Raw genomic sequence first — 26,511 nt, 5'->3', positions numbered from 1 at the left:
ATTACCCAATGGTTGTATTAAACACAGCATTTTAAAGCTGGAATGAATTTCCAAAATCATCTAATCTATTCCCCACAATTTGCAGATGAGAAACTAAGACAAAGATGAAGAAGTGATATGTCTGAGTCATGCAGCCAATAGTGGTGGAGTTTGGAGTAGAGTCTGTCTCTCCTGGACTGACTGAGAAGGCGGGATGCCAGGGTCTGATTCATGTTCAATAAATGTATTTTCCCTCCTTTGGGTTCAGGCCAGTGGTTTTCAAATGATGGAACCCTGTTTCAAGGGGAATATTTTCAAAAAATTCCAATAAAAACTGCTGTGCTTGAAGAGGGATGGAAGGCCTCATGCCTCACGTTGGCCTCCAAGGAAGTGTTTTTTTTGTTTTTTTGGGTTTTTTGGCTGCATTGGTTCTTTGTTGCTGTGCGGCTTTCTCTAGTTGAGGCGAGTGGGGTCTACTCTTCGTTGCCGTGCGCGGGCTTCTCATTGCGGCGGCTTCTCTTATTGCGGAGCACGGGCTCTAGGCACGCGGGCTTCAGTAGTTGTGGCTCACAGGCTCTAGAGCGCAGGCTCAGTAGTTGTGGCGCACGGGCTTAGTTGCTCCGCAGCATGTGGGATCTTCCCGGACCAGGGCTTGAACCCACGTCCCCTGCATTGGCAGGCGGATTCTTAACCACTGCACCACCAGGGAAGTCCCTCCAAGGAGGTTTTGTGGAAGAATTCCTTATGACAGAAGGCAGTTTGAAAGCCACTGCCCTTCCCAAGCTGCTGATAAGTAGCCATTGTAAACTGCTAAGTGTAGAGACCACTGTACTCTGTCTCTGTCTAGTTTACTGGTGATGAGCATTCACTGCCAGGGGACTCTTTCACAGCAAGGGAACAGAGTGGCAGCTTTCTCTGTATGGTTGCTACGGGTGTCCTGGTTTTACTTCTCTGTGACAAGGCCTTGCAGCTCCCCCAGAATCTATAGTCAGTCTGAACCAGCCACTTCTGTCTCCCCAGACTCTTTCCTTGGAAGCACCTGCCAGAATTAAGAACAAGTCTCCCTCCCCTGACTGGCCGCAGGAAGGAGAGGTCACCTTTGAGAATGCAGAGATGAGGTACCAAGAAAATCTCCCCCTGGTCTTGAAGAAAGTGTCCTTCACCATCAAACCTAAGGAGAAGATTGGCATCGTGGGACGGACGGGATCGGGTAAGGATGTCCTCTCTGGAGAAACATTTGAACCTACCAGAATCGAGTCTGGGGCCCATGATTTCCTGTTTATTGAATACCAGTCTCATCCCTTCATATCAGATTCCTGTTAGATGAGCAGTAGTGTCTCGGTCTCTGAAACCACTTTTCTAGGCTTATTTTCAACCCTGCTTTCATAATATTTAATGCTTTTTCTAATCATAAAAGTATACATTCTCAGTGCAGAACACTTGGAACGTATAGCAAAGTACAAAAGGGGAAAGGCGCCCATAACTCCATTACCCAGAGATAATTGCTGCTGACATTTTGGTGGATATCTTATTAGGCTTTTTCTATCAACAAGTGTGTTTACAAAAATGAGGTCCTTTTATACATACTGCTTCATGGCCTGCCTTTAAAATTACCAAATATTTTCCATGTCAATTAATATTCTATGACATGATTTCTATGCAGCATGATATAAAATTCTATTTTATGGATGTACCATCATTTATATTAACCCTGCTCCAATTGAAGGGCATTGAGGTTGTTATCAGTTTTTCACTATTATGAATACCACTGCAGTGAACATCCTTATTTCTATGAAGTCAAAATATACAAAAAATTTAAGGTCTTTGTGATGTGTTGCCTGTATAGCCTCATATTTATCAGAAGCCTACACCATTCTAAGTAAGGAACCTATGTTCCTTTGAAGACAAATTATTTTCTTGATCTGACATCAGTTGCAAATAGAGACTAGGCCTTCATTTTAGGCATTTAATTTCACTCTTATTCTTAGAAATGTGTTACTATATGCCCCTTAGATTTCTAGAGTCAAGACTTGAATAATGTGTTTCTTTCCCTCTTTCCTTCCTGAATAACATTTCAAGATTGAGTCTTGTCTTCTTTCACTAACCTGTTCACCCTTGTGTAAGAGGTCTCTCTGAGTCACTTCTCATTAGCTTTCTGAGTTCCATGCTTCCTTGGCATCAAAACTCTTTTAGCTTTTTTTTTCTTGCCATTAAAAAAAAGTCTTTTCTAGCCAATTTACTTTAAAGAGCCTGCTAAGCAGAAAAGAAAAAGCTGCTTCCTCTTTGAAGGAATTATTTCATGTCAAAACAAGATACTGCCTCTAGGCTTGTGCATTGGAAAGAGAATGCCCAGCCAAGGAGGGGGTATGTCCCCACGGCTCTTACTTTGCTTTCTCCCTTGAATTCCCTCTGCTACATTGGCCCCCAGGGGTGCACTGCTCCCCTGAAAGCTCTAACTGACCTCCCTTCCTGTGATTTCCCTTTAACACAGGTAAGACAGACCGAAATTTTCACCAAGACTTTATTAAACCATGAGTAGTGACAGATGAGATATAAACAAAAATAAAATAATTATAAATAGCCCGACTTACGAAGTCTAAACTGTAATCCTAATAAGCTTCTTCTGAGACTGTGTCATAGGCCCTGGCTCTCTGCTGTGGTTGTAACCACCGTGAGGACCTCATTGCCTTTTTTACCAGCACGTTCCATCAGTACAAAGGTAGTCTAGTCTCAGATCTTTTGTTAAAGTGGAACAACTTAACCTATTTATTTGAGCGCCATTCCTTCCTCAGCTTAAATCTTGAACCACTGCCACGGCACTGGGGCGGGCCTCCACCTCCTCCCTTCTACCTGGGTGAGGGGCCACTAACCAGATCCTCCAGTCCTGAAAAAGCCAGTTCCAGGAAGAGAGGCCTCATCAAGAACTGTCCTGTTACATGGACTCGGGTTTCCCAACTCGTTTCTGGTAGACGCCTACCTTAGGGAGATGGACGTTCTGGGTTCCCACAGGTTGTTTGACGGGGGTCAAATCTCAACAGCAGGACTGTGGCTGCAAACATTGGGGTGAGGCAGGTATTTGTGCCCTCACTGACCTCTAAATAGACAGTCACAAGGCTGCCATGAGAGGTCTTTCAGAACATGGAGCCAGAGGAGGGGAGGAGGGTCAAGAACTAGGAAAACTGCTCTAACAGATAAAAACCTGTGGTTCAGCATCTAAACTATGGGTCTGACTTGCAGAATGGTAGATAGACAGGACTATGTCAAACCTTTTTTTTTGGTGGTGTAGAACACTGAGCTTTTAAGATATAAATATCTTAAAAGATATAAATATTTTAAAAGATATAAATATCTTTTTGACAAAGTGGTTTCAATTCTGAGAATCCGTTTCAAGGAAATCGTCTGAGATAGGAGCAGTTTGAGCACTGACCAGGTTGCCATAGCATTATAGTAAGTTTTAAATAAACTACATGTGCAACGTTAGAGGACTGATTAAATAAGTAAGAGTACAGCCACATGATGGAATTTGTTGCAGCCACTAAAACTTTGTCTTGAAAAGGTAATAATATGATTGAGTGCTTGCTAGGTAATGTTAAGTGGAAAAAACAGTTACAATATTATTTCTCTGGTATGATCTCAACTCTGAGGAAAAAACTAAAAGTAAATGTGTCCAAAAAAAAAAAAGCAGTAGTGAGATTATGGGAGATTGATGTTAAATCTGCTTGAATTACTTGTATCATTTTTTAAATGAAGAGTCAATTAAGGGACTTCTCTGGTGGCGCAGACACGGGGGACACGGGTTCGATCCCTGGTCCAGGAAGATCCCACATGCTGTGGAGCAACTAGGCCCACACGCCACAACTACTGAGCCCACGCACCACAAGTACTGAAGCCCACGTGCCGCAACTACTGAAGCCCATGTGCCCTAAAACCTGCGCGCCACAACTACTGAGCCTGCGTGCCACAACTACTGGAGCCCACCCGCTCTAGGGCCCATGTGCCGCAACTACTGAGCCCACATGCTGCACCTACTGAAGCCTGTGCACCTAGAGCCCGTGCTCCACAACAAGAGAAGCCACCACAATGAGAAGCCCGCGCACGGCAACAAAGAGTAGCCCCTGCTCGCCGCAACTAGAGAAAGCCTGCCCGCAGGCACGAAGACCCAAAGTAGCCAAAAAAAAGAGTCAATTAAACAAAGCTGTTCTGCTTATCACTGTGATACTGAACTTGCTATTTTATCCCGCAAACCTGCTTTTCTACCGCATTTTCCTATTGTGGTAGAGAATCTATAGCCACTCATTTTCTCAAGCCCAAACCACCTTCCTTTGTGTGTTTAGCCAGGAACTTCTTCCATTTCCCAGCTGCCATGGCGATGCAAGGCCTTGTTTCTCTCTCAGCTAAGATAAGGGGACAGAAGAGAGAGAAGACAGCTTGTCCTCTGACTTGCCACTAGCTCCTTGCTGTCTGTTCTCACTTGGCCTGAGAAGCATTAACCCTGTGTACCTGTTCCTAAGGTGAAAAGGAGGCGTTTCTCCATTTTACTCTCATGAGAGTATAACGGTCCCTCCCACTCCTTCTCAGGCTGGAGCTGTGTGATGTAAATGTATATGCTTGGTAGCTCAGGAAAGTTAATTGTTTTTTGGGGGTTTTTTTTGGCTGCACCACGCGGCATGTGGGATCTTAGTTCCCCAACCAGGGATCAAACCCGTACCCCCTACAGTGGAAGCGTGGATTCTTAACCACTGGACCGCCAGGGAAGTCCCAGGAAAGTTCATTTGTTTTTGTTTTTGATTTTGTTCCTGGCTATCATTTTATACATTATCTGAGTTAATCAGTTGAAATATGATTGAACAGAAATAGAAAAATAGATGATGTTGCCCTGAGAATAAACCAGTTTTGTCTTCACAGAATTTGCTAATTGAACGACTTTTCTGCCCGTCTTCTGACTCATCAGGGAAGTCCTCTCTGGGCATGGCCCTCTTCCGTCTGGTGGAGTTATCTGGAGGCTGCATCAAGATCGACGGAGTGAGAATCAGTGATATCGGCCTTGCTGACCTCCGGAGCAAACTCTCCATCATTCCCCAAGAGCCGGTGCTCTTCAGCGGCACTGTCAGGTGAGGAGCTCAGCGCCCACGTGTTGCGTGCCACATTTCAGGCCAGGTGGGCATGTTAGGGCCCCCATCGGGGACTGAGATCTAGTGGCCTCTGATCTAGCGCTTTCCCACGACACCACGTGCTCCCCATCGCAGAAGGGGCAGCTCCAGTGTGCGAGCCACCTCATTAGCTAAGTGGGGCCCAGAGGCCCTGCAGCGTGGTGGTAAGAAGTCAGAGAGATCTGGGCTCTGTGTCTTAGACAAGTTAACCACTCCTAAGCTTGTTTTCTCCTCCATGAAATGGGGATACTACTAAGCCCTCTTATTGTGAAAATTGAATAAATTTGTACAAATTTTATACAAGCACAGAGGCTGGCAGAGGGCGAGCATCCTATACATGGTAGCAGCCATCATCGTCCTCCCCATGCTGAACTCTCTTCTAGGTACACTCCAAGTCACAGTTCTCACGATGGTCTTCAGGCATTATTACTCCTCACGTTTTTTCACCTTCCAGTATCTTCCCCCGCCTTTGGTTCTTACTCTAGAATGATGCCTGTCTCTGAAATCTGCCAGATTGCCAAAGATAAAATAACTAAGAAGGAAATATGTTTAACCCCGTTATCTTTTCCTATGCTTTATTCTACCTTTAGCCTGAAGCTTTTGCCTCCTAAAAACAATGTGTTTCCATAATTTGAGTCCATTTGTATTGAAGTTGATTCCGTCTAAATAAAAACAGCTTTAACTATACAGTTGACCTAGATAGGACTCCTTTTTTTTAATCACTCTAAAAGTGATATTGCCATTCCCTCTTTAATTTTTAGCAGTTTCCAAAAAAAAAAAAAGGTACCAACTTAATTTCAAATAACCACAGGCAATGTTCAGGCTTGTCTTTAAAACTAGGCCTCCACACCGCCCCCCCTTTCTTCAGAAGTGGCATTTGAACCCACTGATTCAAGGAGGTTTGGTGGATAAACTGACTTCTCACCTGCATTCATGTGGGGTGAATGCTCTTGGGTGTGTTTACTTTGGCATTTCTCTAAAACACTAATGAATTTGGACAGCATAGACTGGATCTGTTGATGAGGATGTCATTCCCTTTGGGTACTGAGATAACAAGGTCAAACAAGCAACATTAAAGAGAATTAAAACTTATTGAAGACTCAGTTCTAAAATTAAGAAATTGAGAGGTGTTGCCAAATCTGCTCTTCCTTCCCATAAATCTCTCTATTTTTAGAGGCCACAGGAATACCTTTGAGAATAAAATTAACCTTATAATTTTGACTCAGGAAAAATAACCATTTTTCTTAATTTTTTAAATCATCATTTAGAAGAGAACTAGGATATATGACAAACCCACAGCCAGCATCATTCTCAGTGGTGAAAAACTGAAACCGTTTCCTCTAAGATCAGGAACAAGACAAGGTTGCCCACTCTCACCACTGTTATTCAGCATAGTTTTGGAAGTTTTAGCCACAGCAATCAGAAAATAAAAAAATAAAAGGAATCCAAACTGGAAGAGAAGAAGAAAAACGGTCACTGTTTGCAGATGACATGACACTATATATAGAGAATCCTAAAGATGCTACCAGAAAACTACTAGAGCTAATCAATGAATTTGGTAAAGTAGCAGGATACAAAATTAATGCACAGAAATCTCTTGCATTCCTATACACCAATGATGGAAAATCTGAAAGAGAAATTAAGGAAACACTCCCATTTACCATTGCAACAAAAAGAATAAAATACCTAGGAATAAACCTACCTAAAGAGACAAAAGACCTGTATGCAGAAAACTGTAAGACACTGATGAAAGAAATTAAAGATGATAAAAACAGATGGAGAGATATACCATGTTCTTGGATTGGAAGAATCAATATTGTGAAAATGACTCTACTACCCAAAGCAATCTACAGATTCAATGCAATCCCTATCAAACTACCAATGGCAGTTTTCACAGAACTAGAACAAAAAATTTCACACTTTGTATGGAAACACAAAAGACCCCAAATAGCCAAAGCAATCTTGAGAAAGAAAAACGGAGCTGGAGGAATCAGGCTCCCTGACTTCAGACTATACTACAAAGCTACAGTAATCAAGACAATATGGTACTGGCACAAAAACAGAAATATAGATCAATGGAACAGGATAGAAAGCCCAGAGATAAACCCATGCACCTATGGTCACCTTATCTTTGGTAAAGGAGGCAAGAATATACAATGGAGAAAAGACAGCCTCTTCAATAAGTGGTGCTGGGAAAACTGGACAGCTACATGTAAAAGAATGAAATTAGAACACTTTCTAACACCATACACAAAAATAAGCTCAAAATGGATTAAAGACCTAAATGTAAGGCCAGACAGTATAAAACTCTTAGAGGAAAACATAGGAAAAACACTCTTTGACATAAATCACCACAAGATCCTTTTTGACCCACCTCCTAGAGAAATGGAAATAAAAACAAAAATAAACAAATGGGACCTAATGAAACTTAAAAGCTTTTGCACAACAAAGGAAACCATAAACAAGACGAAAAGAGAACCCTCAGAATGGGAGAAAATATTTGCAAAGGAAGCAACTGACAAAGGATTAATCTCCCAAATATACAAGCAGCTCATGCAGCTTAACATCAAAAAAACAAACAACCCAACCCCAAAATGGGCAGAAGACCTAAATAGACATTTCTCCAAAGAAGATATACAGATTGCCAACAAACACATGAAAGGATGCTCATCACTAATCATTAGAGAAATGCAAATCAAAACTACAATGAGGTATCACCTCACACCGGCCAGAATGGCCATCATCAAAAAATCTACAAAGAATAAATGCTGGAGAGGGTGTGGAGAAAAGGGAACCCTCTTGCACTGTTGGTGGGAATGTAAATTGATGCAGCCACTAGGGAGAGCAGTATGGAGGTTCCTTTAAAAACTAAAAATAGAATTACCATATGACCCAGCAATCCCACTACTGGGCATATACCCTGAGAAAACCATAATTCAGAAAGAGACATGTACCACAGTGTTCATTGCAGCTCTATCTACAATAGCCAGGACATGGAAGCAACCTAAGTGTCCATTGACAGGTGAATGGATAAAGAAGATGTGGCACATATATACAGTGGAATATTATTCAGCCATAAAAAGAAACGAAATCGAGTTATTTGTAGTGAGGTAGATGGACCTAGTCTGTCATACAGAGTGAAGTAAGTCAGAAAGAGAAAAACAAATACCGTATGCTAACACATATATATGGAATCTAAAAAAAAAAAAAAAAAAAATGGTTCTGATGAACCAAGGGGCAGTACAGGAATAAAGACACAGACGTAGAGAATGGACTTGAGGACACAGAGAGGGGGAAGGGTAAGCTGGGACAAAGTGAGAGAGTAGCATGGACATATATACACTACCAAATGTAAAATAGATACCTAGTGGGAAGCAGCTGCATAGCACAGGGAGATCAGCTTAGTGCTCTGTGACCACCTAGAGGGGTGGGATAGGGAGGGTGGGAGGGAGACGCAAGGATGAGGGGATATGGGGATATATGTATACGTATAGCTGATTCACTTTGTTATACAGCAGAAACTAACACACCATTGTAAAGCAATTATACTCCAATAAAGATGTAAAAAATAATAACAAATTTTAAAAACAGAAGAGAACTAGGAAATAAGGCATGTTAAACGTTAGACTTCCCTTGAATATGCTGCCACCAAGAAGTATCAGCGTTCATTTCAAATTTTTACAGCACTTCATTTGGGTCTGTGACTCGGGCTTCTGGAGTTAATGGTTAAGAATTGACCTGCTGGCTGCTGTTTGTAGAACACTGTGGAAGCACAGCCTTCGTGGGAGATGGGGCCATTTGTTATCAGCTCCAGAGATATGTTGCCACTTGATGGACAAGCTCAGCGGCTGGTGTGCTGTTGACTGAGTTTTTAGTAATTGAGCTCGGAGCGCTGTTTGGTTAGTCGGCTGTGCAAACCTAGGAAATCATATAAGTTTCACTTTCTGCCTGCTGTAATTTTGACTTTTTAAGTCAGTAGTGAGGACAAATTAAATCCCAGACCTTCTGTCTTCCCTTTATCCTCTCAGGTTTCTCATAGTTTTAAGAGAATATCCAGCTTTTGGTGTTCTTTTGCTTTTGTTAGAAAATTAGAAGGCCTATAATGAGTTTCCCAAGGCAAAGGCAGGGTAGATCAGCTGCTTCCTCAGCTACCTCCAGGAGACTCTGAATTTGGAAACTGTCTCTCCACTGCCTTTAACCAGCATTGGGGGTGCATACCTCTCCTGGAGATACCGACATGCAGTTAAAACATATCAGGAGCTCTTAGAGGGAAGTCAAGGTAAAACCAAAATCAAACAAACAGAACTCAGAGAATTTTGCAAGTTAAACATTTCTGAATTGTTCTGCATACAAATATAAATAAATCATAGACTGGATCATTTAGGGGCACAGTCCTCCCTAGGTTAGCCAGAACCTCAGTCCATTCCAATAGCTCATCCAGCCCTCCCTCATCCAACTGTCTGGGTTTGAATTGTAGGGCCTGTGTTTCTGTGGCCAGTGCCTTTCCCCTGCCTTTTGCCCTGATGGTTGGCTCCAGGAAGAGAGGTCCCTTCTCATCCAGCCCTAACGCTTTTGTTGACCTTCCTTCTTTCGTGGTCCTGGCAGTACTTTTCTTTCCGCAGAGGAAAGGAAAGGCAGCGAGAGGCAGTGTTCTCAGTTCTTCCTGTTCAGATGCTCTCTTTCCTTTTCCAACTGCCCATTAACTTTTTTTTTTTTTTTTTTTTTTTTCTGCTTTTGAGGAATATTTCAAGCTCTCAATTCAAAATCACAACACAAACAACTGAGCCCACAACTGACCCGCTCTGCTTTGGTTCATTCTGGGCCCAGACACCTTCAAGCAGAAGCACCTAGTGCTCTAGAGGGAATGGAAGTTGCTCCAGATTTGAAGCAGAATCTTAGAATCTCAAGGTCTTTCATTTGTCTTTGAATTATTCTGTTGTTTAAGGGGCCCCCTTTTACTTTTTTTGACGTCTTAGTCCCTTAGTGGAACCGGAGAATCCCCCAAAGCGTCTAATCTCAATGTCAGAAAGTAATGCTAAGTCTAGGATCACTATATGAAGAACACTAGATGTTATCTAACTTTTGTGGAAGTCCTTCTGGCTGGGGGTATATGGGAAATCTCTGTACCGTCTTCTCAATTTTGCTGTGAACCTAAAACTGCTCTAAAAAAATTGTCTTTAAAAAAAAAGAAAGAAAAAGGTCCTTTGGTGCCAGATATTGCTGCTTCAAAGAACAACAACAATAGTAGTAGCTAAGCATATTGAGGACTTATTATGCGGTGAATTGTCCTAAGCATTTAAATTGTATTAATTCATCAAATACTCAAAACTCAAATGAGGTAGGCACTATTATTAAGCCTATTTTATAGATGAAGAAGCTAAAACCCAGAGCGGTTAAATAATTTGCCCAAAGAGAAGAACCTGGGCTGTCTGGCTGAGAGCCTGGGCTCTCCCTCACTCCACTCACTGTATTGTCTCTGAAGTTATCACCACAGCCTCTTTAATCACTACCTCGAGAGGTAATCTCTTTCTCCAAAAACTAGGGTTGTGCCTGCTTCCGCAGGGGTCTTGACCATTAGTTACCTTTCTGTTTCCGACGTCTTCAAAATCTCATTGGCTTTCAGATTTGCACAGCCTCTGTCCCCCTTCTTGAAAAAAATTTTCACATAGCTTCTGCTGTTCTCTTTAGTCTTTTTCACGTACTCTACTCTTAACTAAAAGCCAAACCTTGTTTCTGAATAACTATTTTGAGTTTTCCTTTAACATCCTGAGAGATGAAGGTCTGAGGGTCCCGTAGTCTCCTGTCCTGAGGCTGAGGCTGCAGGGAGGCACCCACCACCGACAGAGGACGACGTGGTTCAGCATGGTGTCTTCTGTGTGCCCGGAGGGGATTGCTGTATCCTCAGACACCCCGGGAGATACTCTTGACCTTATTCAGTAGTAGTCAATAGGTAAACTTAGAATATTGCTAAAAATAACATATAAAGAACCAAAGATGAAAATGCACTTTGAGCAACATAGGACTCCAGGAGTTCTGACTGTTAAAAATAAGTGCCTTCATGCTCAGATGCTTTTCTTTCTCTCCATCTACCCAGCTGAGTACTTGATGCAGTGGATGCATAACTTCACTTTCATTTGTATCTGTGGGTCAGACTAGGACCATCTGGTCCCTCTAATGAGGGTATATATATATATTTTTTTCATTCCTGATTGAGTTCCCTGTTGAGATCAGTCTGGTCTGCCTTAATGTGTATGTTTACCACCTGCTGGTGTACGTGTATATTCCTTACATATCCGGGACCCATCGCTTAGCCTTGGGAGTCTCCTTCAGCTGGTGTGACGGGCCTGGGCGGGGTTGAATGTCAAGCCCGTCTGTGTGTCTGCCGAGTCTGATGGGGCAGCTGCTCAGTGAGCAGGGGACTGCACTCTTGTGTACTTACTCTTTGTCTGGTAAGAGGTATCTGATGAATTACTAGATGTATTTGTATTCTGGGCATGCTGCAACAAAGTACCACACACTGGGTGGCCCAAAACCACAGAAATTTATTCTCTCACGGTTCTGGAGGCTAGAAGTATGAAATCAAGTTGTCAGCAGGGGTATGCTCCCTCTGAAACCGGTAGGATCCTTCCTTGCCTCTAGTACATTCTGGTGGTTTGCCAACAGTCTTTGGTGTCCTTGGCTTGTAGATTCATCATCCCAGTCTCTGCCTCTGTTGTCACATGGGCCCTCTCATTCTGTGTCTCTGTCTTTATGTGGCTCTCTTATAAGGACATCAGTCCTACTAGGTTAAGGGTCCACCCTACTTCATTACTCCAGAATGACCTCATCTTAACTAATACCATCTACACTGACCCTATTTCCAGATAAGGTCACATTCTTAGGTACTGAGGGTTACATTTCAACATTATCTTTTTGGGGGATACTCTTCAACCCATGACACTAGGCATCACTGTACAGTATTAAAGAACACTTCCTAGACTAAGTCTAGGGGAACTCTACACATTCCTTTCCTGGAAACCAACATTATGGACCCTTCAATCTTGAACATATATTTGTTGAGGTCTTTAACTCTGTACAAAGGACTCAACTCAGCAGACGTGGGAGGAATCTGAACAAGTGGTAAAATCTAAAACCTAGAATTACACATTCCTTCCAGGAAGAGGTAGAGAAAGGGAAGATTTAAGAGGTAGGAGATGGGCTAAACCAGAAATCCAGAAAGTGAGGCATCAAACCATAGGTGGCAATTTATCAAGTTATTGATAAATTAGGTAATATGGATTTTCCTCTGGCAAACAGACCACAGCAGTGGTGACTGGGCAGTGTTCAGAGACCCCAAAAGGCAGATATTTATAATCAGGGAGCTCACGGATAAAACCAGAGCAAGGTGGGGCCCCGAAACTTGGGAGCCCTGAGCAGGCTGTCAAGATAGGAACCTGGGCACATGGAGACACAACAGGAACTGACCTAGCAGAACTGTCCGACAGGGGGAGATTCTAGCTCAATAGGGTCCCGTGATGCTAAGTGGGAATCACAGAGCAGGATGCAGATCCAGAGCAGCCCGGCACTAAACCACATGTGGACCGACTTCAGGTCCTACTGCCCGAGGTCAGAGTTGACTCCCTGTAATGGGCAGAGGCCCTTCTCCAGCGTGCAGTCCTGTGGGGCAGCTGTACAGAGACCAAGGTGGAGGGTGAGGAGCAAGAGACCAGGCAAAGCAGGACGTGACCCCTGTATGGAACCAGTTGTGATTTCCCACTGGGCGGGTGCCCCTTCTGTCTAGGTTTGATGAGGACTTCCAAAGACTCTTGTAAAGAGCTCTGAGGAACTTGTTTTTAAAAAAAAAAGAAAGAAAGAAAAAAAAAGAGCTCTGAGCATTATGGTTCAAAAGTGAGACACCTGTTGTGAGCCCTAAGGTCAGGAATCCTGCTGTAAAATATGAGAAGGTCGATATGAGACACAAAAGGAGAGAGAATATTTTATTGTGAAAACTTGCATTGCCGTCTAGATAAATGTCACTCAGAGGCTTGTGCTAATCTTTTTGTTGTTGTTGTTGTTGTTTTGGGGGGGGGGGTGGATTGTGCTAATCTTGCCCCATGGGAATTCCCACCAGTCTGTGTTGAACCAAACAAAAATGTGATTAACCTTTTATCCCTCAGACTTGGGATGGAGAACACAGGTTTCACCCTGATCTGTTGGGGTATCAGTGTACAAGGCAGCTGGAGAGAGAGCCGTAGACACAGATCTCATCAACCCTGAGGCAGGCTCAGGCAGACTCCAGAGGGTTAGAGGGACAAGGAAGATCAGGGGCTTTCAGCATCTCTTTTTGATTAGAAGCAGGTGAGCTTCTCCTTAGACTTAGGCCCATGCTTTGCCATTTCAGTTTTAGACCATCATTCTTTAAGTGAGAGGTCTCTTCCTAGATGGCATGCCTGCAGAGAATGTCTTCCCCATCTAGACCTTTCACGGCTAGGACTTTATCAGAACTATTTCGGATCCTGGTATTCAGGATCCTGGGATTATTGTGTCCACTTGAAAAATGCATCAAATATAAGAGTCAAAACCACCAAGCAGTGCAACCAGGCATCTAAAGTGACCACGTCCCTTGTCAGTTTAACAGCTACCAGCTATCGAGTGTCTGCCGTGTTCCAGGCACTGTATCTACACAGCTCTAATGTTCACAGCAACCTACCAGGTCATGTCACTATCTCCCCATTTTATAGATGAGGAGACTGAGGACTAACTTGTCCAAGGTCATGCAGATGATCCCATGCAGAGCAGGGATCGAACCCAGTCTGCCCGGATCCCATGTGTGCACACACCCGCCCACCACCATGCTGCTTTCTGCCTCTGTTATTACTGAAAATACTTAAGTTGTGACATACTAATGTCTGTTATCAGGAACTCAAATAAGGTTGGGAGGAATAAGTTCTTCTTTCTTACAAAAAATATTAGACAGTATACATGGGCTACAACAGTGAATAAGATCCAGGCAAGGATTCTAATCCAATGGAGGAAAGAGACAAGTGAACAAAGTGACGAGTGCCATTATAGGGGTGAGCAGGGGGACCCCCAGTCCAGGCTTGAAGGGTCAGGAGACACTTCCTGAAGACCCCATCTAAGCTGAGAGCTGAAGGACAAGCAGGAATCACAGCCAAGGCATAAGAACAATGATAATAATAACACGGTAATCGTATCTCTCACATACACACTGCCAGTCCTGCCGCAGGTACTGCTGTAAGTGCTTTATACATGTGAAATGTAGTCCCCAAAACAAACCTTTTTCAGGAGGTGCTCTTTCATCCCTGTCTTACAGTTGAGGGAACTGAAGCATAGAGTAGTTAGGCTAACTTGGCCAAGGTCACACAGCTGTCATTGATAGAAGCTGTGAGGGAGTCAGGCAGTCTGGCTCCAGAGCCCTTGTTTTACCAGTGCCTCTCAAGTAAAAAGGTGGGGAGAGGTCGCATGTTCTAAGTCGGGGGAAGCACACGTGCAAAGGGGCACAAGAGAGCAGGGCCGGTTAGAGAGTTGCCCAGGAGTCCAGAGATGGCGTGTGCCTGCCTGCGCTCTCCTCTGGGGTAGAATTCTGCGATAATGACCTGCTTGCGTTTGCACGCCTGGGATTAGTCTCCCCAGACACAGAGACGAGTGTGGATCAGGGCTAAGGTTCTCCCAAAGATTTTTCTATTTCCCATATGCCAACCATAATTTATGAGCAAAGCAAATTATACTTAATACCTTTCAGATTACTAGACCCACAAATGTGACGTTTAGGTCGAGACAAGACACCCCAAATTAATGCAACAGCCCACTTTCCACCCAATATCTGTTTCATCACCACCTGTTCACCCTCATCCTCCATGACAAAGAGCTTTTTCTCCTGTCTTTAACACTTCCAGAAATACCTAGACCTGTTCTTTTGGTATCAATCTTGATGTTCTTGAGGTGGATACTGTTAGTACAGTAAGCAATAGTCCCCAAACTAGTTTTCGGTGCCAGTGAAATCCTTCCTCCTGAACCCATTATGCTCAGCTTTCTCCTCTGCCTTCCTGCTGGATTGGCTCCTTTCCTGGTCAGCTAGCTGTTGAGACCCCTGCTCAGTGGCAGGGCTCTCACCCTGGTGCAGCAAGAAGAAAGAGCGTTTTTCTCAGTTTATACATATGAGAGAGATATTTTAACATGTATATGCATAGAAAAAATCTAGAAGGATCTATGCCAAAGTGCTAACAGTGTTTGTTTCTGAGGGTCTGATAAGAAGTCATTAAACATACATTAGTTTTTGTTTTGTCTTTGTATGTCTATATCTCCTAATTTTTCTATAACTAACTTGTATCATTTACATAATAAAAATAATAAAGTTTTGTAAAGAAGAAAGGGAGGCTCATTCCTGCGACAGGCAGGCAGCAGCGCTCCCATCTCAGCCTCCCCCTGTGGCTGGATGGGGTTTGAGCCCCAAAGTCTAGACCTTTACCACAGTCAGCCTTTGCAGCATGGTCACGTACAGGTTGGATCCCTGAGAATTCCTGTTATGTTTCTCACTAGGTCAAATTTGGATCCCTTCAACCAGTACACTGAAGACCAGATCTGGGATGCCCTAGAAAGGACACACATGAAAGAATGTGTAAGTAAAGAACTGGCAGAGAGCTTTGCTGGCATTTCAGGGCTGGAAACACAGTGGTGCTGTGGTCACTCTCCAGCCTGCTCTGGCTGCCGCTGTCCAGCCCAGCCTTTCCCTCCACCTCCAGGATGTCTGTGGAGGAGCACTTTAGAGCAGGGCTTCCCAGGCATTTCAGAAAGGGCATAAAGGTTGTTATCTCCCAACTCTCACCTCCCCCCTTAGCCCCCTCCCATGGTCATATTGCCCTTTTTACTATCCATTAATTGAGAAGATATTAATGACAACCACTCAGGATTCAGTAATGCTTTAAAATCAAGTTCTATTCTTATTAACTGTAACAGTACAACATCTTTTTGAAGCATCTATATATGTGTAAGAGATATATCACTTATTGAGAAAGTGTGTGTATGGATTCACAGACCTCTTAGGGTAACTCAGCAGCCCCCCTCCAGGGGCCACAATCTGCAGATACCCCTGGCCTGGAGAAGGGTCTCTTGTGCTCCTGCACACAAGCCCAGGATCTCTTCCGCTAATTCAACTAGATCCACTCTGCCTTCATCACCTTTATATTGGGCTTCCTCAAACAAGTTCACTCGAAGAATAGGTTCTATAGTTTATGGAAAGAAAGGTTTGACAGCCATGGGCCTACAGCTTTGGACTTCAGAAAGAGAGTAATTTCGTTTACCCCATTTCTCATTGCGTGACCATATTTTCAGAACCAAAAATGACAGACTTTGGGGACGAAAATATTGGAATTTCTGGGACGTTTTGATGATATGAGACTAATAGAATAGTTTAGCTGAAATATGGAATGGCCTAGAAAATGTGGTCCTACTACGTGATCATCACACCTGTACCTTCTTTCTAGGTGAGCTAGGTTCTGGGCTAATAATTCTTTCATCTGTTTCAGAATAATTTATTTTTGCCACTGGATTTTTGACCAAATTTAGTTTCTTTTTTTTTTTTCTACTTTGAAATTTTACTTTTTTTTTTTTTTACCCTTCTAATCTCTACTTCCTTTCTCCCTAGATTGCTCAGCTACCTCTGAAACTTGAATCTGAAGTGATGGAGAATGGGGATAACTTCTCAGTGGGGGAACGGCAGCTCCTGTGCATAGCTAGAGCCTTGCTCCGTCACTGTAAGGTAAGGCAGTTTGGTGGGTGGCAGGGAAGGGGGATCAGCAGAGAAGCGCAGGAAGATGGGAGAACAGCTTTTGCCTGTGACACGAGGTCCAAAGGCATTCCTGGCTCCGAGCCCAGTGGCACTTCTTAAAGAGTATGCCCAGAGATGTTTCTAAATTAACCTTGACACGATTTGGGTATATGGGTATTTTGTTTGCTTGTTTGTTTTTATTTTTAACTTCCCTGAGCCTTCAGTTTCCAAGGGCAACTTGTTTCTAGCCACTGAGTAGTTGTAGTACTGGAAACCATGGATTTAAAACATTTTTAAACTGCAAGACATATCCAGGTCATCAAATCCAGTCCCCTCATTTTAAAACTGGAAAAGGGAGGTCCAGAAAGATTACTGTACGTGTTTAGAGTTACAGAGCAAGTGGGGCTAGTTTTTTGTTAGATCAGTATTTCACATATATCCTTTCATTCATGGAAATCACAGCAAACATAGGGGTTTGAAGTTATATCAGTTCTAAACAAAACAGTATTTTTACATATGCGTGTACCTATTTAGAAAAAACAACATATGGTGTAAAATTCAAATCATAAAATACATTTTAGTGAAACCCAGATTAACCAGAATGCTTAAGGAATTGGTCGGATCCCTCTTTTTCTTCTCTTCCCCGGCAGATTTTGATTCTAGATGAAGCCACAGCTGCCATGGACACGGAGACAGACTTGCTGATCCAAGAGACCATCCGAGAAGCATTTGCCGACTGCACCATGCTGACGATTGCCCATCGCCTACATACAGTCCTGGGCTCTGATAGGATCATGGTGCTGGCCCAGGGACAGGTACTGAGCCCCCAGGGGACCTTGGCTTGGCACGTGGCCTTGTCTGGGAGGAAAACTGGCCCCTGGCAGGATTGGGCAGATGGCCCTCTTAGAGTAGTTCTGAGCATTCAGATAAGCAGCCATAATGACTGTAGTCTGGCTCCTTTTGGGCGAGATGCAGCCCTCCCAGTCAAGAGATTGAGCTGAGAGCACTCTTATAGGGTTCTCATTATGCTTTACTACCTGTTCTTTTGTTGCTTGTAAACAGTAACATTTTGACTTAGGTCAGAGAGCACGTGTACTTAGTAATTCACTCACATGCACAAGAATTTCCCAAAGCTATTGAGACCAGCCACTATATGTCTGCTTTTTTTGGTTGTTTTTTTGTTTTTTAATTAATTAATTAATTAATTTATTTTTGGCTGCGTTGGGTCTTCGTTGCTGCGCGCGGGCTTTCTCTAGTTGCGTCGAGTGGGGGCTACTCTTTGTTGCAGTACGCGGGCTTCTGATTGCGGTGGCTTCTCTTGTTGCGGAGCACAGGCTCTAGGCACGTGGGCTTCAGTAGTTGTGGCACATGGGCTTCAGTAGTTGTGGCTCGCGGCTGTAGAGCACAGGCTCAGCAGTTGTGCCGCACGGGCTTCGTTGCTCTGCGGCATATGGGATCTTCCTGGACCAGGGCTTGAACCCGTGTCCCCTGCATTGGCAGGCGGATTCTTAACCACCAGGGAAGTCCCTATATGTCTGCTTTTTACAGTCATGTAGTGGTGCCCAACTTCTTGCTGGTCCCAGCTTTCCCACAATCTGGCCCCCCAGCCTTCTTCGTTTCCTGCTATTTCCTTGCAGTGCTGTTGGCTATAAACAATCTTGAATCCCCTAAGCTTTTTCGCCTCTGTGTCTTACTCATACAGTTCCATCTACCTAAAATGCCCTTTCCTCTTGTTCCCTCTCCTATATGGATCTGCTTATAATCTGCCTATCCCTCAATAGAGCCAGTGTCTACCTTTCCCCTTATGGTGCAGGATGTCCGCTCTAGCACCCAACGTCATACCCTCACACAGCCAGTCCTAAGGAAGAACACTTTGTCCTTACGCCTGTCTCTTGGGCAGGACAACCTTTCCTAGAAGCACCCTAGGAGATGTCCCCTTCCTCTCCTTGGCCAAAGTTGTATTCCATGCCTTTGCCCTGCAGCAGGGGAGTCTGGGAGAGTATGTGTCCTCTCTCATGGGAGGCAGGTTCTGCCAGCATATCATTCATTTTCTACTGAAATATGATTTCCAGTGGCCGCCTAGAAGTCCATCACAGGAATGGATAATTGTCTGAGTTGATTATACTGACTTTATACTCACTTCCCTTTTTTCCCCCTGCCAACTAGGCATCCTGAGCTGTTCCTTTTCTATCCATAGGTTCAGATCAGCTTGCACAACAAGATGACATTTGCCTGGTATGCCTTTGACTTGAGCTGCAATTTTTTCCCCCTGCAACTTATAGGACCTTGTTGATTGATTCCTTCATACTCAAGGCTGAAAGAATTGAGACGTATGTGAAGGAGGTCTGGAGGTTTTTCTCTCTAACCTTTCTCTTAACTAAACCCTGGTTAGTTGAAAAAAAAAAAAGAACCCATTTGGGCATGACAGGGCTAGTTGAATTGCCACCTTGATTCCATCCTCAGGGGTCTTTGGGCTTTGCCCCCCTTCCTGAGCAGTGGATCCTCTAAATCACCCCATGTGTCCCCGAGTCACAGTCTGATACCGTCTCCTTCCTTTACAGGTGGTGGAGTTCGACACCCCATCGGTCCTTCTTTCCAATGACAGCTCCCGGTTCTATGCCATGTTCGCTGCTGCAGAGAACAAGATCGCCGTCAAGGGCTAACTCCTCCCGCCGCCGCCCAAGTCTCTTTTCTTTGGAGCATTGCCATTCCCTGCCTGGGGCGGGCCCCTCATCGTGTCCTCCTGCCGAAACCTTGCCTTTCCCGATTTTATCTTTAGCACAGCAATTCAGGATTGGCTTGTGTGTTTCACTTTTAGGGAGAGTCATATTTTGATTATTGTATTTATTCCATATTCATGTAAACAAAATTTAGTTTTTGTTCTTAATTGCACTCTAAAAGGTTCAGGGAACCATTATTATATATGTATCAGAGGCCTATAATGAAGCTTTATACGTGTAGCTATATCTATATATAATTCTGTACATAGCCTATATTTCCAGTGAAAATGTAAGCCGTTTATTTTATATTAAAATAAGCACTGTGCTAAGAACAGTGCAGATTCCTTTCTATCATTTTTGTACAGTTTGCTGTACTAGAATCTGGTTTCACTATTAGACTATAGGAAGGGTAGCATATGTTCTTCCCCAGCTGGTTGTTTCATGGTGCCGGGTTTTCTGGGTGTCCAAAAGGAAGGCGTGTGGCAATAGCGGGCCCTCCAGTGGCCCCCCTGTCGCCTCCCCAGCAGCCACTCCAGGGCGGGGTGGAGCGGGGGCCACTGGAGGCCACGCAGAGCACCGTGAATTCTCAGGGCTCCTGCTTTCTGTCCTGTTGTCACTTCACTGTTTCTGTCGGGAGAGCGGTGGGGCGAAGTCCCAGACCCCTCTTCGCTCCCTCCATCGGAAATGAGAGTCGCCGAGACGTTCCTCGGTGAGGGGGGAGTGTCCTTCCTGCTTTCCTCTTTTTTGCTGCTGTTTCACAACAAGCATCAAGTCTGTTCCCAGTGTCCCACTGCCTCAGGTTCCTAACGCTGGCCACTGCACAGAGCTCTCCGGCCCCTCAACCTGTCGGTTCCGAACCCTGGAGCCCACTGCTGCTTTTCCCGGTGGTACTTCTTCCTTTGCCTTCATTTGCCCCACGAGCCCACAGTTCAGTGACAGGGTTCAGGATTTTGTGGGTCTGTTCCCCTTTCTCCCTGTGGTCGCCGCAGAGTCTCTTCCTCTCTCCAGAGTCTGCGACTTAAAGCAGCTCTTGCTCATCAGTGTCTCACACTGGTGTAGAAGTTTTTTGTACTGTAAAGAGACCTACCTCAGGTTCTGAGTGCCGTGTGGTTCGGTGTGTTCCCCGCAAACCCCGTTTGTGCTCTGGGGCCAGTAGCTCAGGTGGGCGTGGTCGCTGCTGTCATCCGTCCAATGGTCAGCGTTGCATGTCGTGACCAACTAGACATTCTGTCGCCTTAGCATGTTTGCTGAACACCTTGTGGAGGCAAAAATCTGAAAAAGTGAATAAAATTATTTTGGATTTTCTAAAACTCTCGGTGTATAAAATAATTCTCTGGGAGGGGAACAAGCGTCTTTGAATGGCTTCGGAGTCCCGGAGCCTGGGATCTGAATATCCAGCTGTGGAGTGACAGATGGGAGGGACCAGTAGCAGAGCTGGTTGGTTGCAAGGGGCGTGGAGCCCCGCTTGCCTGGAATCGCTGCGGCGGGCCTTAGTCCCTCCAGCCTGTGTTCCTGGGCATGGTCATCAAATCAAGCTCCTGTGCTGCTAATAAGAGGGGTGGGGAGGGGGACGGGATGTGGTAAGATGGATGGTTGTGGTGAAATACATTTTAAATGAAGTTCGTTGAGGGTTCTCAGCAATTCAAACAATATAATGGCCCTTTCAGCCAATTCATTCAGATTAACTCATTGAGAATTAAGTGCCCATTCGAAAGGGTACTCATTCTAGAGTTTCTCAATATCTCATGTTGAATGCAGCCAAGAAAGTGGCATTAAACTATTTGGTATTGGTTCTGCTGAGTCATCAGAAATCATATCTTAAACCCAGCCCTTTTTGTAAAGCGGTGTCTTGAAAATTCAGGGGTTTGGCTGTTAAGTTAAAAATTCAGGGCTTCCCTGGTGGCGCAGTGGTTAAGAATCCACTTGCCAGTGCAGGGGACATGGGTTCGAGCCCTGGTCCCGGAAGATCCCACATGCCACGGAGCAACTAAGCCTGTGTGCCACAACTACTGAGCCTGTGCTCTAGAGCCCGTGAGCCACACACAACTACTGAAGCCCGTGCGCCTAGAACCTGTGCTCCGCAACAAGAGAAGCCACCGCAATGAGAAGCCTGCGCACCGCAACGAAGAGTAGCCCCCGCTCGCCGCAACTAGACTGCGTGCAGCAATGAAGACCCAACGCAGCCAAAATAAATTAAAAAAATAAATTAAAAAAAAAATGCAGTTCCTCAGTTGTCACATTTCAAGTGCTCCTGTAGCCACATGTGGCCTGTGGCTACTGTACCGGACAGCGCAGACAGAACATTCCCATCATTGTGGAAAGTTCTGTTGGACGGCACCAACGTAAGCAACCACTTTTTTGGATGCACTGGATTTACCCTCCAAGAAGGGTAACAAAAATATCGTATAATACTGCTTATATGTGGAATCTAGAAAGATGGTAGAGATGAACTTATTTGCAAAGCAGAAATAGAGTCACAGATGTAGAGAACAAACTTACGGTTACCAAGGTGGGAAGAAGTGGGTGGGATGAATTGGGAGATTGGGACTGACATATATACACTACTATGTATAAAATAGATAACTAATGAGAACCTACTGTATAGCACAGGGAACTCTACTCAATGTTCTGTGGTGACCTAAATGGGAAGAAAATCTAAAAAAGTGGATATAAGCACACGTATGACTGATGCACTTTGCTGTACAGCAAGAAATTAACACACCAGTCTAAAGCAATTATACTCCAATAAAAATTAAAAAAAAAAAAAAAGAAGAGTAACAAGGTCAGCAGAAGGAGCCCTACGTGGTTGTCCTAGTCAAGCTCACTGCTGCACGTGACACTAACTTCCCCTCCCTCAGTTTTGTTCTTTCATCTCTTGGGTCTCCTCCCACCCCTGTAACCTGCTTTGTCCCCTTAAAAGGGGGCATTTCCCTGCCTTTTGCCCTCTCCCTTTGCTCTCCTTGCCTGGATTCTTTCACTCCCACCAACACAAACCTTCAACTGTGAGCTTGACCTCTCTCTTTAGTACCAACCTCTGCTGCCTGCTGGGTGCATCTCCCAGGCCCCTCAAACAGCTTCTTGTAAATCAGTGCTCCCTGTCTTAATTAATAGCCCCTCTGACTTCCTTAAGTCTTTCAGGCTAGAAGCCTTGAGTTATTTCAGTTCTCCTGCCCCTTCCCAGTAAATTTAGCCACTTCCAGGTCCTATGCATCACCACTACCACCCCCTTCTCTCCTTCTGCCCTAATTTAGACTCACCTCCTTTCTTTTTTTAAATATTGTAGTTACAGCCTCATAGCTAGTCTCCCTGCCTCAGTGTCCTTCTCCAAACCACTGTATATACCACTGCCAAAACGCAAACCAAAATGCAAGTGGATCAAATACTTTATCCTCCAAAAATCTTCAGGGGACATTTGCCTGTAGAGTGGCCTATATTCCTGAGTTTGGCAGTCAGGGTATCCATTATTTGGCTCCAACCCTCCTTTTCTACTCAATATTTCCAAAAACAAGTCAATATTTTCACACCTGTAAGTCTTTGCTATTTTCTTAGCCTGGAATCCCTTGATCCTCTCTTGTCAAACAAAGCCATGTTTTTTTTTTTCTTAAACTCAGTTCAGATGCTATGTCCTCCACAAAGCCTTTCTCTTAAAACTAAGTTCCTCTGGGTTCCTACAACACTTTGCTCACAAATCTATTTTAAGGTTTATTTCCTTTTGCTCTGCATATTATGGTTGATTATTTCCTTATATTTCAGCCCATGAATATAAACTTGAAGGCAGTAAATCATCTTATTAAATATACCTTTAATTATAAGGTATATTTTGTATACCTTATAACTCCTGGCTTAAGTATTACGTTTTACATATAGAAGGTGCTTAATAAGTATGACACTACTTAGCTGACTCTTGAATCATGCCTTATACGTGGATGCTCAATGAATATTTGTTAATAGAAGCCAGTGTTGCAGACTTTTCTTTGTGGTCATGACAAAAAAGAATTTGATTTCTCGGGAATCCCCTGGCACTCCAGTGGTTAGGACTCCGCGCTTTCACTGCCGTGGGCCCGGCTTCAATCCCTGGTCGGCATTTGAGGTGTGGCTTAGTGATGTGACAGCTCCTTTCCTACCCCTTTCCTGATTGATCACGTAGAAATAGGGCCTAGCATTGAGAGGAAATGAGTCACGGGGTGATGGGGGGCACACAGAAACCTTACCTTGCACTGATGGTTGCCTGCATGGTCATGAGACATATTTTCTAAATAACTTTTTTTCCTTATTATAAAAGTAATGCATGCTTTTTGCACAAAATTTGGAAAATGCAGATAGATGCAGTGAAGAAACCCAAAATTGCCTGAACCCTACCATGGCAGTGTGTTTTACAAGCATGGCTGCAACAGCATCTCCCATCTCATGGGCTTTCCTGCAATGTGACCTTGCTACTCTCCCATCAAGAGGTGGAGTCTTGTTTCTCCACCCCCTTGAATCTGCGTGGGCTCTGTGGCTACTTTAACCAACAGAATATGGTGGTGCTGTGCCAGTTCTGCACAAAGCCCTTTTGTGGCCTAGCAGCTCACACTTCCTGCCTCTTGGAAGCCAACCACCATGTCAGCAGTGCAGCTATCTGGAGACCAGCATACCGTGAGATTTACAAAGCACATGGAGGGTTCCTGGAGGATGAGAGAGTGTATGGAGATGGAGTGAGGCCAGGGAGTACCGAGACATCAGATATGTGAGTGAAGAAGCCATTTTGGAAGTGAAACCTCCAGCCCCAGACATCCCAGCTGAAGCCACGTAAATCAGAGATGAACTGGCCAGCCAGAGCTGTCCCCAAATTCCTGAGCAAAATAAAACTTGTTTAAGCCATTACATTTTGGGGTAGTTTCACAACACTACTGAGGCATCCATCACCCAAAAATAGCCAGTGTTATCTTGTTGTATTCTTTTCTTTTTTTTTAAACAGGTTTTTTGTTTGTTTGTTTGTTTTTGGCTGCACCATGCAGCATGTGGGTTCCTAGTTCCCCGACCAGGGATCGAACCCTCGCCCCCTGCGGTGAAAGCACGGAGTCTCAACCATTGGACCGCCAGGGAAGTCCCTGGTTGTATTCTTTTTCTTTTTTTTAACGTTTTTATTGGAGTATAATTGCTTTACAATGGTGTGTTAGTTTCTGCTTTGTAACAAAGTGAATCAGTTATACATATACATATATCCCCATATCTCTTCCCTCTTGCATCTCCCTCCCTCCCACCCTCCCTTTCCCACCCCTCTAGGTGGTCACAAAGCACCGAGGTGATCTCCCTGTGCTATGCGGCTGCTTCCCACTAGCTATCTATTTTACATTTGGTAGTGTATATATGTCCATGCCACTCTCTCACTTTGTCCCAGCTTACCCTTGCCCCTCCCCGTGTCCTCAAGTCCATTCTCTAGTAGGTCTGCGTCTTTATTCCCGTCTTGCCCCTAGGTTCTTCGTGCCTGGTTGTATTCTTTATAGCTTTTTCTAAACATGTATTTTTTTCTTTTTAAAAAAATTATCAAAAATACTATGTATGCATTTTTGTTAGAAATCCAAATAGCACTTAAACATAAAAAATGTAGAGAGTAGAAATGCATCTTAATCACTCCCTACAAAAAAGGCAACCACTGTTAATAATTTGATCTATATTTTTCCAGGCGTTTTTTTTAAACACATAACAGCTTATTCATTTAAAATATAATTCAGGGACTTCCCTGGCAGTCCAGTAGTTAGGGCTTGGCACTTTCACTGCCATGGCCCCAGGTTTAAGTCCCTGGCTGGGGAACTAAGATCCCACAAGCCTCATGGCATGGCCAAAATAAAATAAAAGTCATTAAAAATAAAATTAGGATAACTTACATATACAACTTGTATGATCTCAACTAATATATTATGAACATTTTCTCTTGTCAAATATTCTTCAGAAACATGATTTTAATAGTTTTATAGCATTTTCTTGTAGAGATTCACTTATCTGTTTCATTCAAAAAGTATTTACTGAGCATCTAGTATAAGGCAGACACTGTTCTAAGAACTGACAGTATAGTAGTGAATAAACAGAGAACATCCTTGCCCTCATGGAGTTTACATCCTATTGGGAGAACAGGCAGTCAGTAAGATATATGGAATATTAGATAATGATAAGGACCAGGAAAAAAAAAAATAAAGCAAGGAAGGGCACCAGAGGGTAAAATTATAGAGAGGCTGTCCAGTCTCACTGAGAAGATGACTATGACATGCTTTTTATATGAACAATCCAATTTTTTTTTTAATTTGGTTGCACTGGGTTTTAGTTGTGGTAGGCAGGCTTCTTAGTTGAGGCTCATGGGCTCCTTAGTTGCAGCATGCAGGCTCCTTAGTTGTGGCATGCAAACTCTTAGTTGCAGCATGCATGTGGGATCTAGTTCCCTGACCAGGGATCAAACTCGGGCCCCCTGCATTGGGAACATGGAATCTCATCCACTGCGCCACCAGGAAAGTCTCTAAACAATCCAATTTTGATGGATATTTAGGTTGTTTCAGTTTTCATTTTTCCATGTTGTCTTTAAATTTGATTTTTAAAATATTTATTTATTTATTTTTGGCTGCGTTGGGTCTTCCTTGCTGCACGTGGGCTTTCTCTAGTTGTGTCGAGTGGGGCTACTCTTTGTTGCGGTGTGCGGGCTTCTCATCGCGGTGGCTTCTCTTGTTGTGGAGCATGGGCTCTAGGCGCGCGGGCTTCAGTAGCTGTGGCACACGGGCTCAGTAGTTGTGGCTCGTGGGCTCTAGGCACGCGGGCTTCAGTAGTTGTGGTGCACGGGCTTAGTTGCTCCGTGGCATGTGAGATCTTCCCGGACCAGGGCTTGAACCCGTGTCCCCTGCAATGGCAGGCAGATTCTTAACCACTG

The 26,511-nt window shown here is 44.0% G+C and overlaps 1 protein-coding gene across 7 annotated transcripts in view; it reads left to right on the top strand.

The window, feature by feature from the left end:
- Positions 1–20,926, top strand: part of ABCC5 (ATP binding cassette subfamily C member 5) — a 203,767-nt gene extending 182,841 nt beyond the window's left edge. For 5 of the 7 annotated variants that reach the window (XM_068546326.1, XM_068546331.1, XM_068546325.1 and 2 more), the window contains 7 exons: positions 1,000–1,189; positions 4,931–5,090; positions 15,669–15,747; positions 16,774–16,887; positions 17,547–17,711; positions 19,094–19,131; positions 19,458–20,926. In XM_068546326.1, the coding sequence (XP_068402427.1) occupies positions 1,000–1,189; positions 4,931–5,090; positions 15,669–15,747; positions 16,774–16,887; positions 17,547–17,711; positions 19,094–19,131; positions 19,458–19,731 (1,020 nt within the window). In that variant the 3' untranslated portion in view covers positions 19,732–20,926. Of the gene's footprint in view, positions 1–999; positions 1,190–4,930; positions 5,091–15,668; positions 15,748–16,773; positions 16,888–17,546; positions 17,712–19,093; positions 19,227–19,457 lie in introns of all 7 variants that reach the window. The other 2 variants (XM_068546329.1, XM_068546328.1) reach the window with 2 other exon arrangements.
- Positions 20,927–26,511: the final 5,585 nt, after the last annotated feature.

The sequence above is a fragment of the Eschrichtius robustus genome, chromosome 6 (genome assembly GCF_028021215.1).
Source record: "Eschrichtius robustus isolate mEscRob2 chromosome 6, mEscRob2.pri, whole genome shotgun sequence".
Classification (NCBI taxonomy): Eukaryota; Metazoa; Chordata; class Mammalia; order Artiodactyla; family Eschrichtiidae; genus Eschrichtius; species Eschrichtius robustus.
The sequence above is the reverse complement of the archived record's forward strand: the minus strand, read 5'-3'. Positions and strand labels throughout refer to the sequence as shown.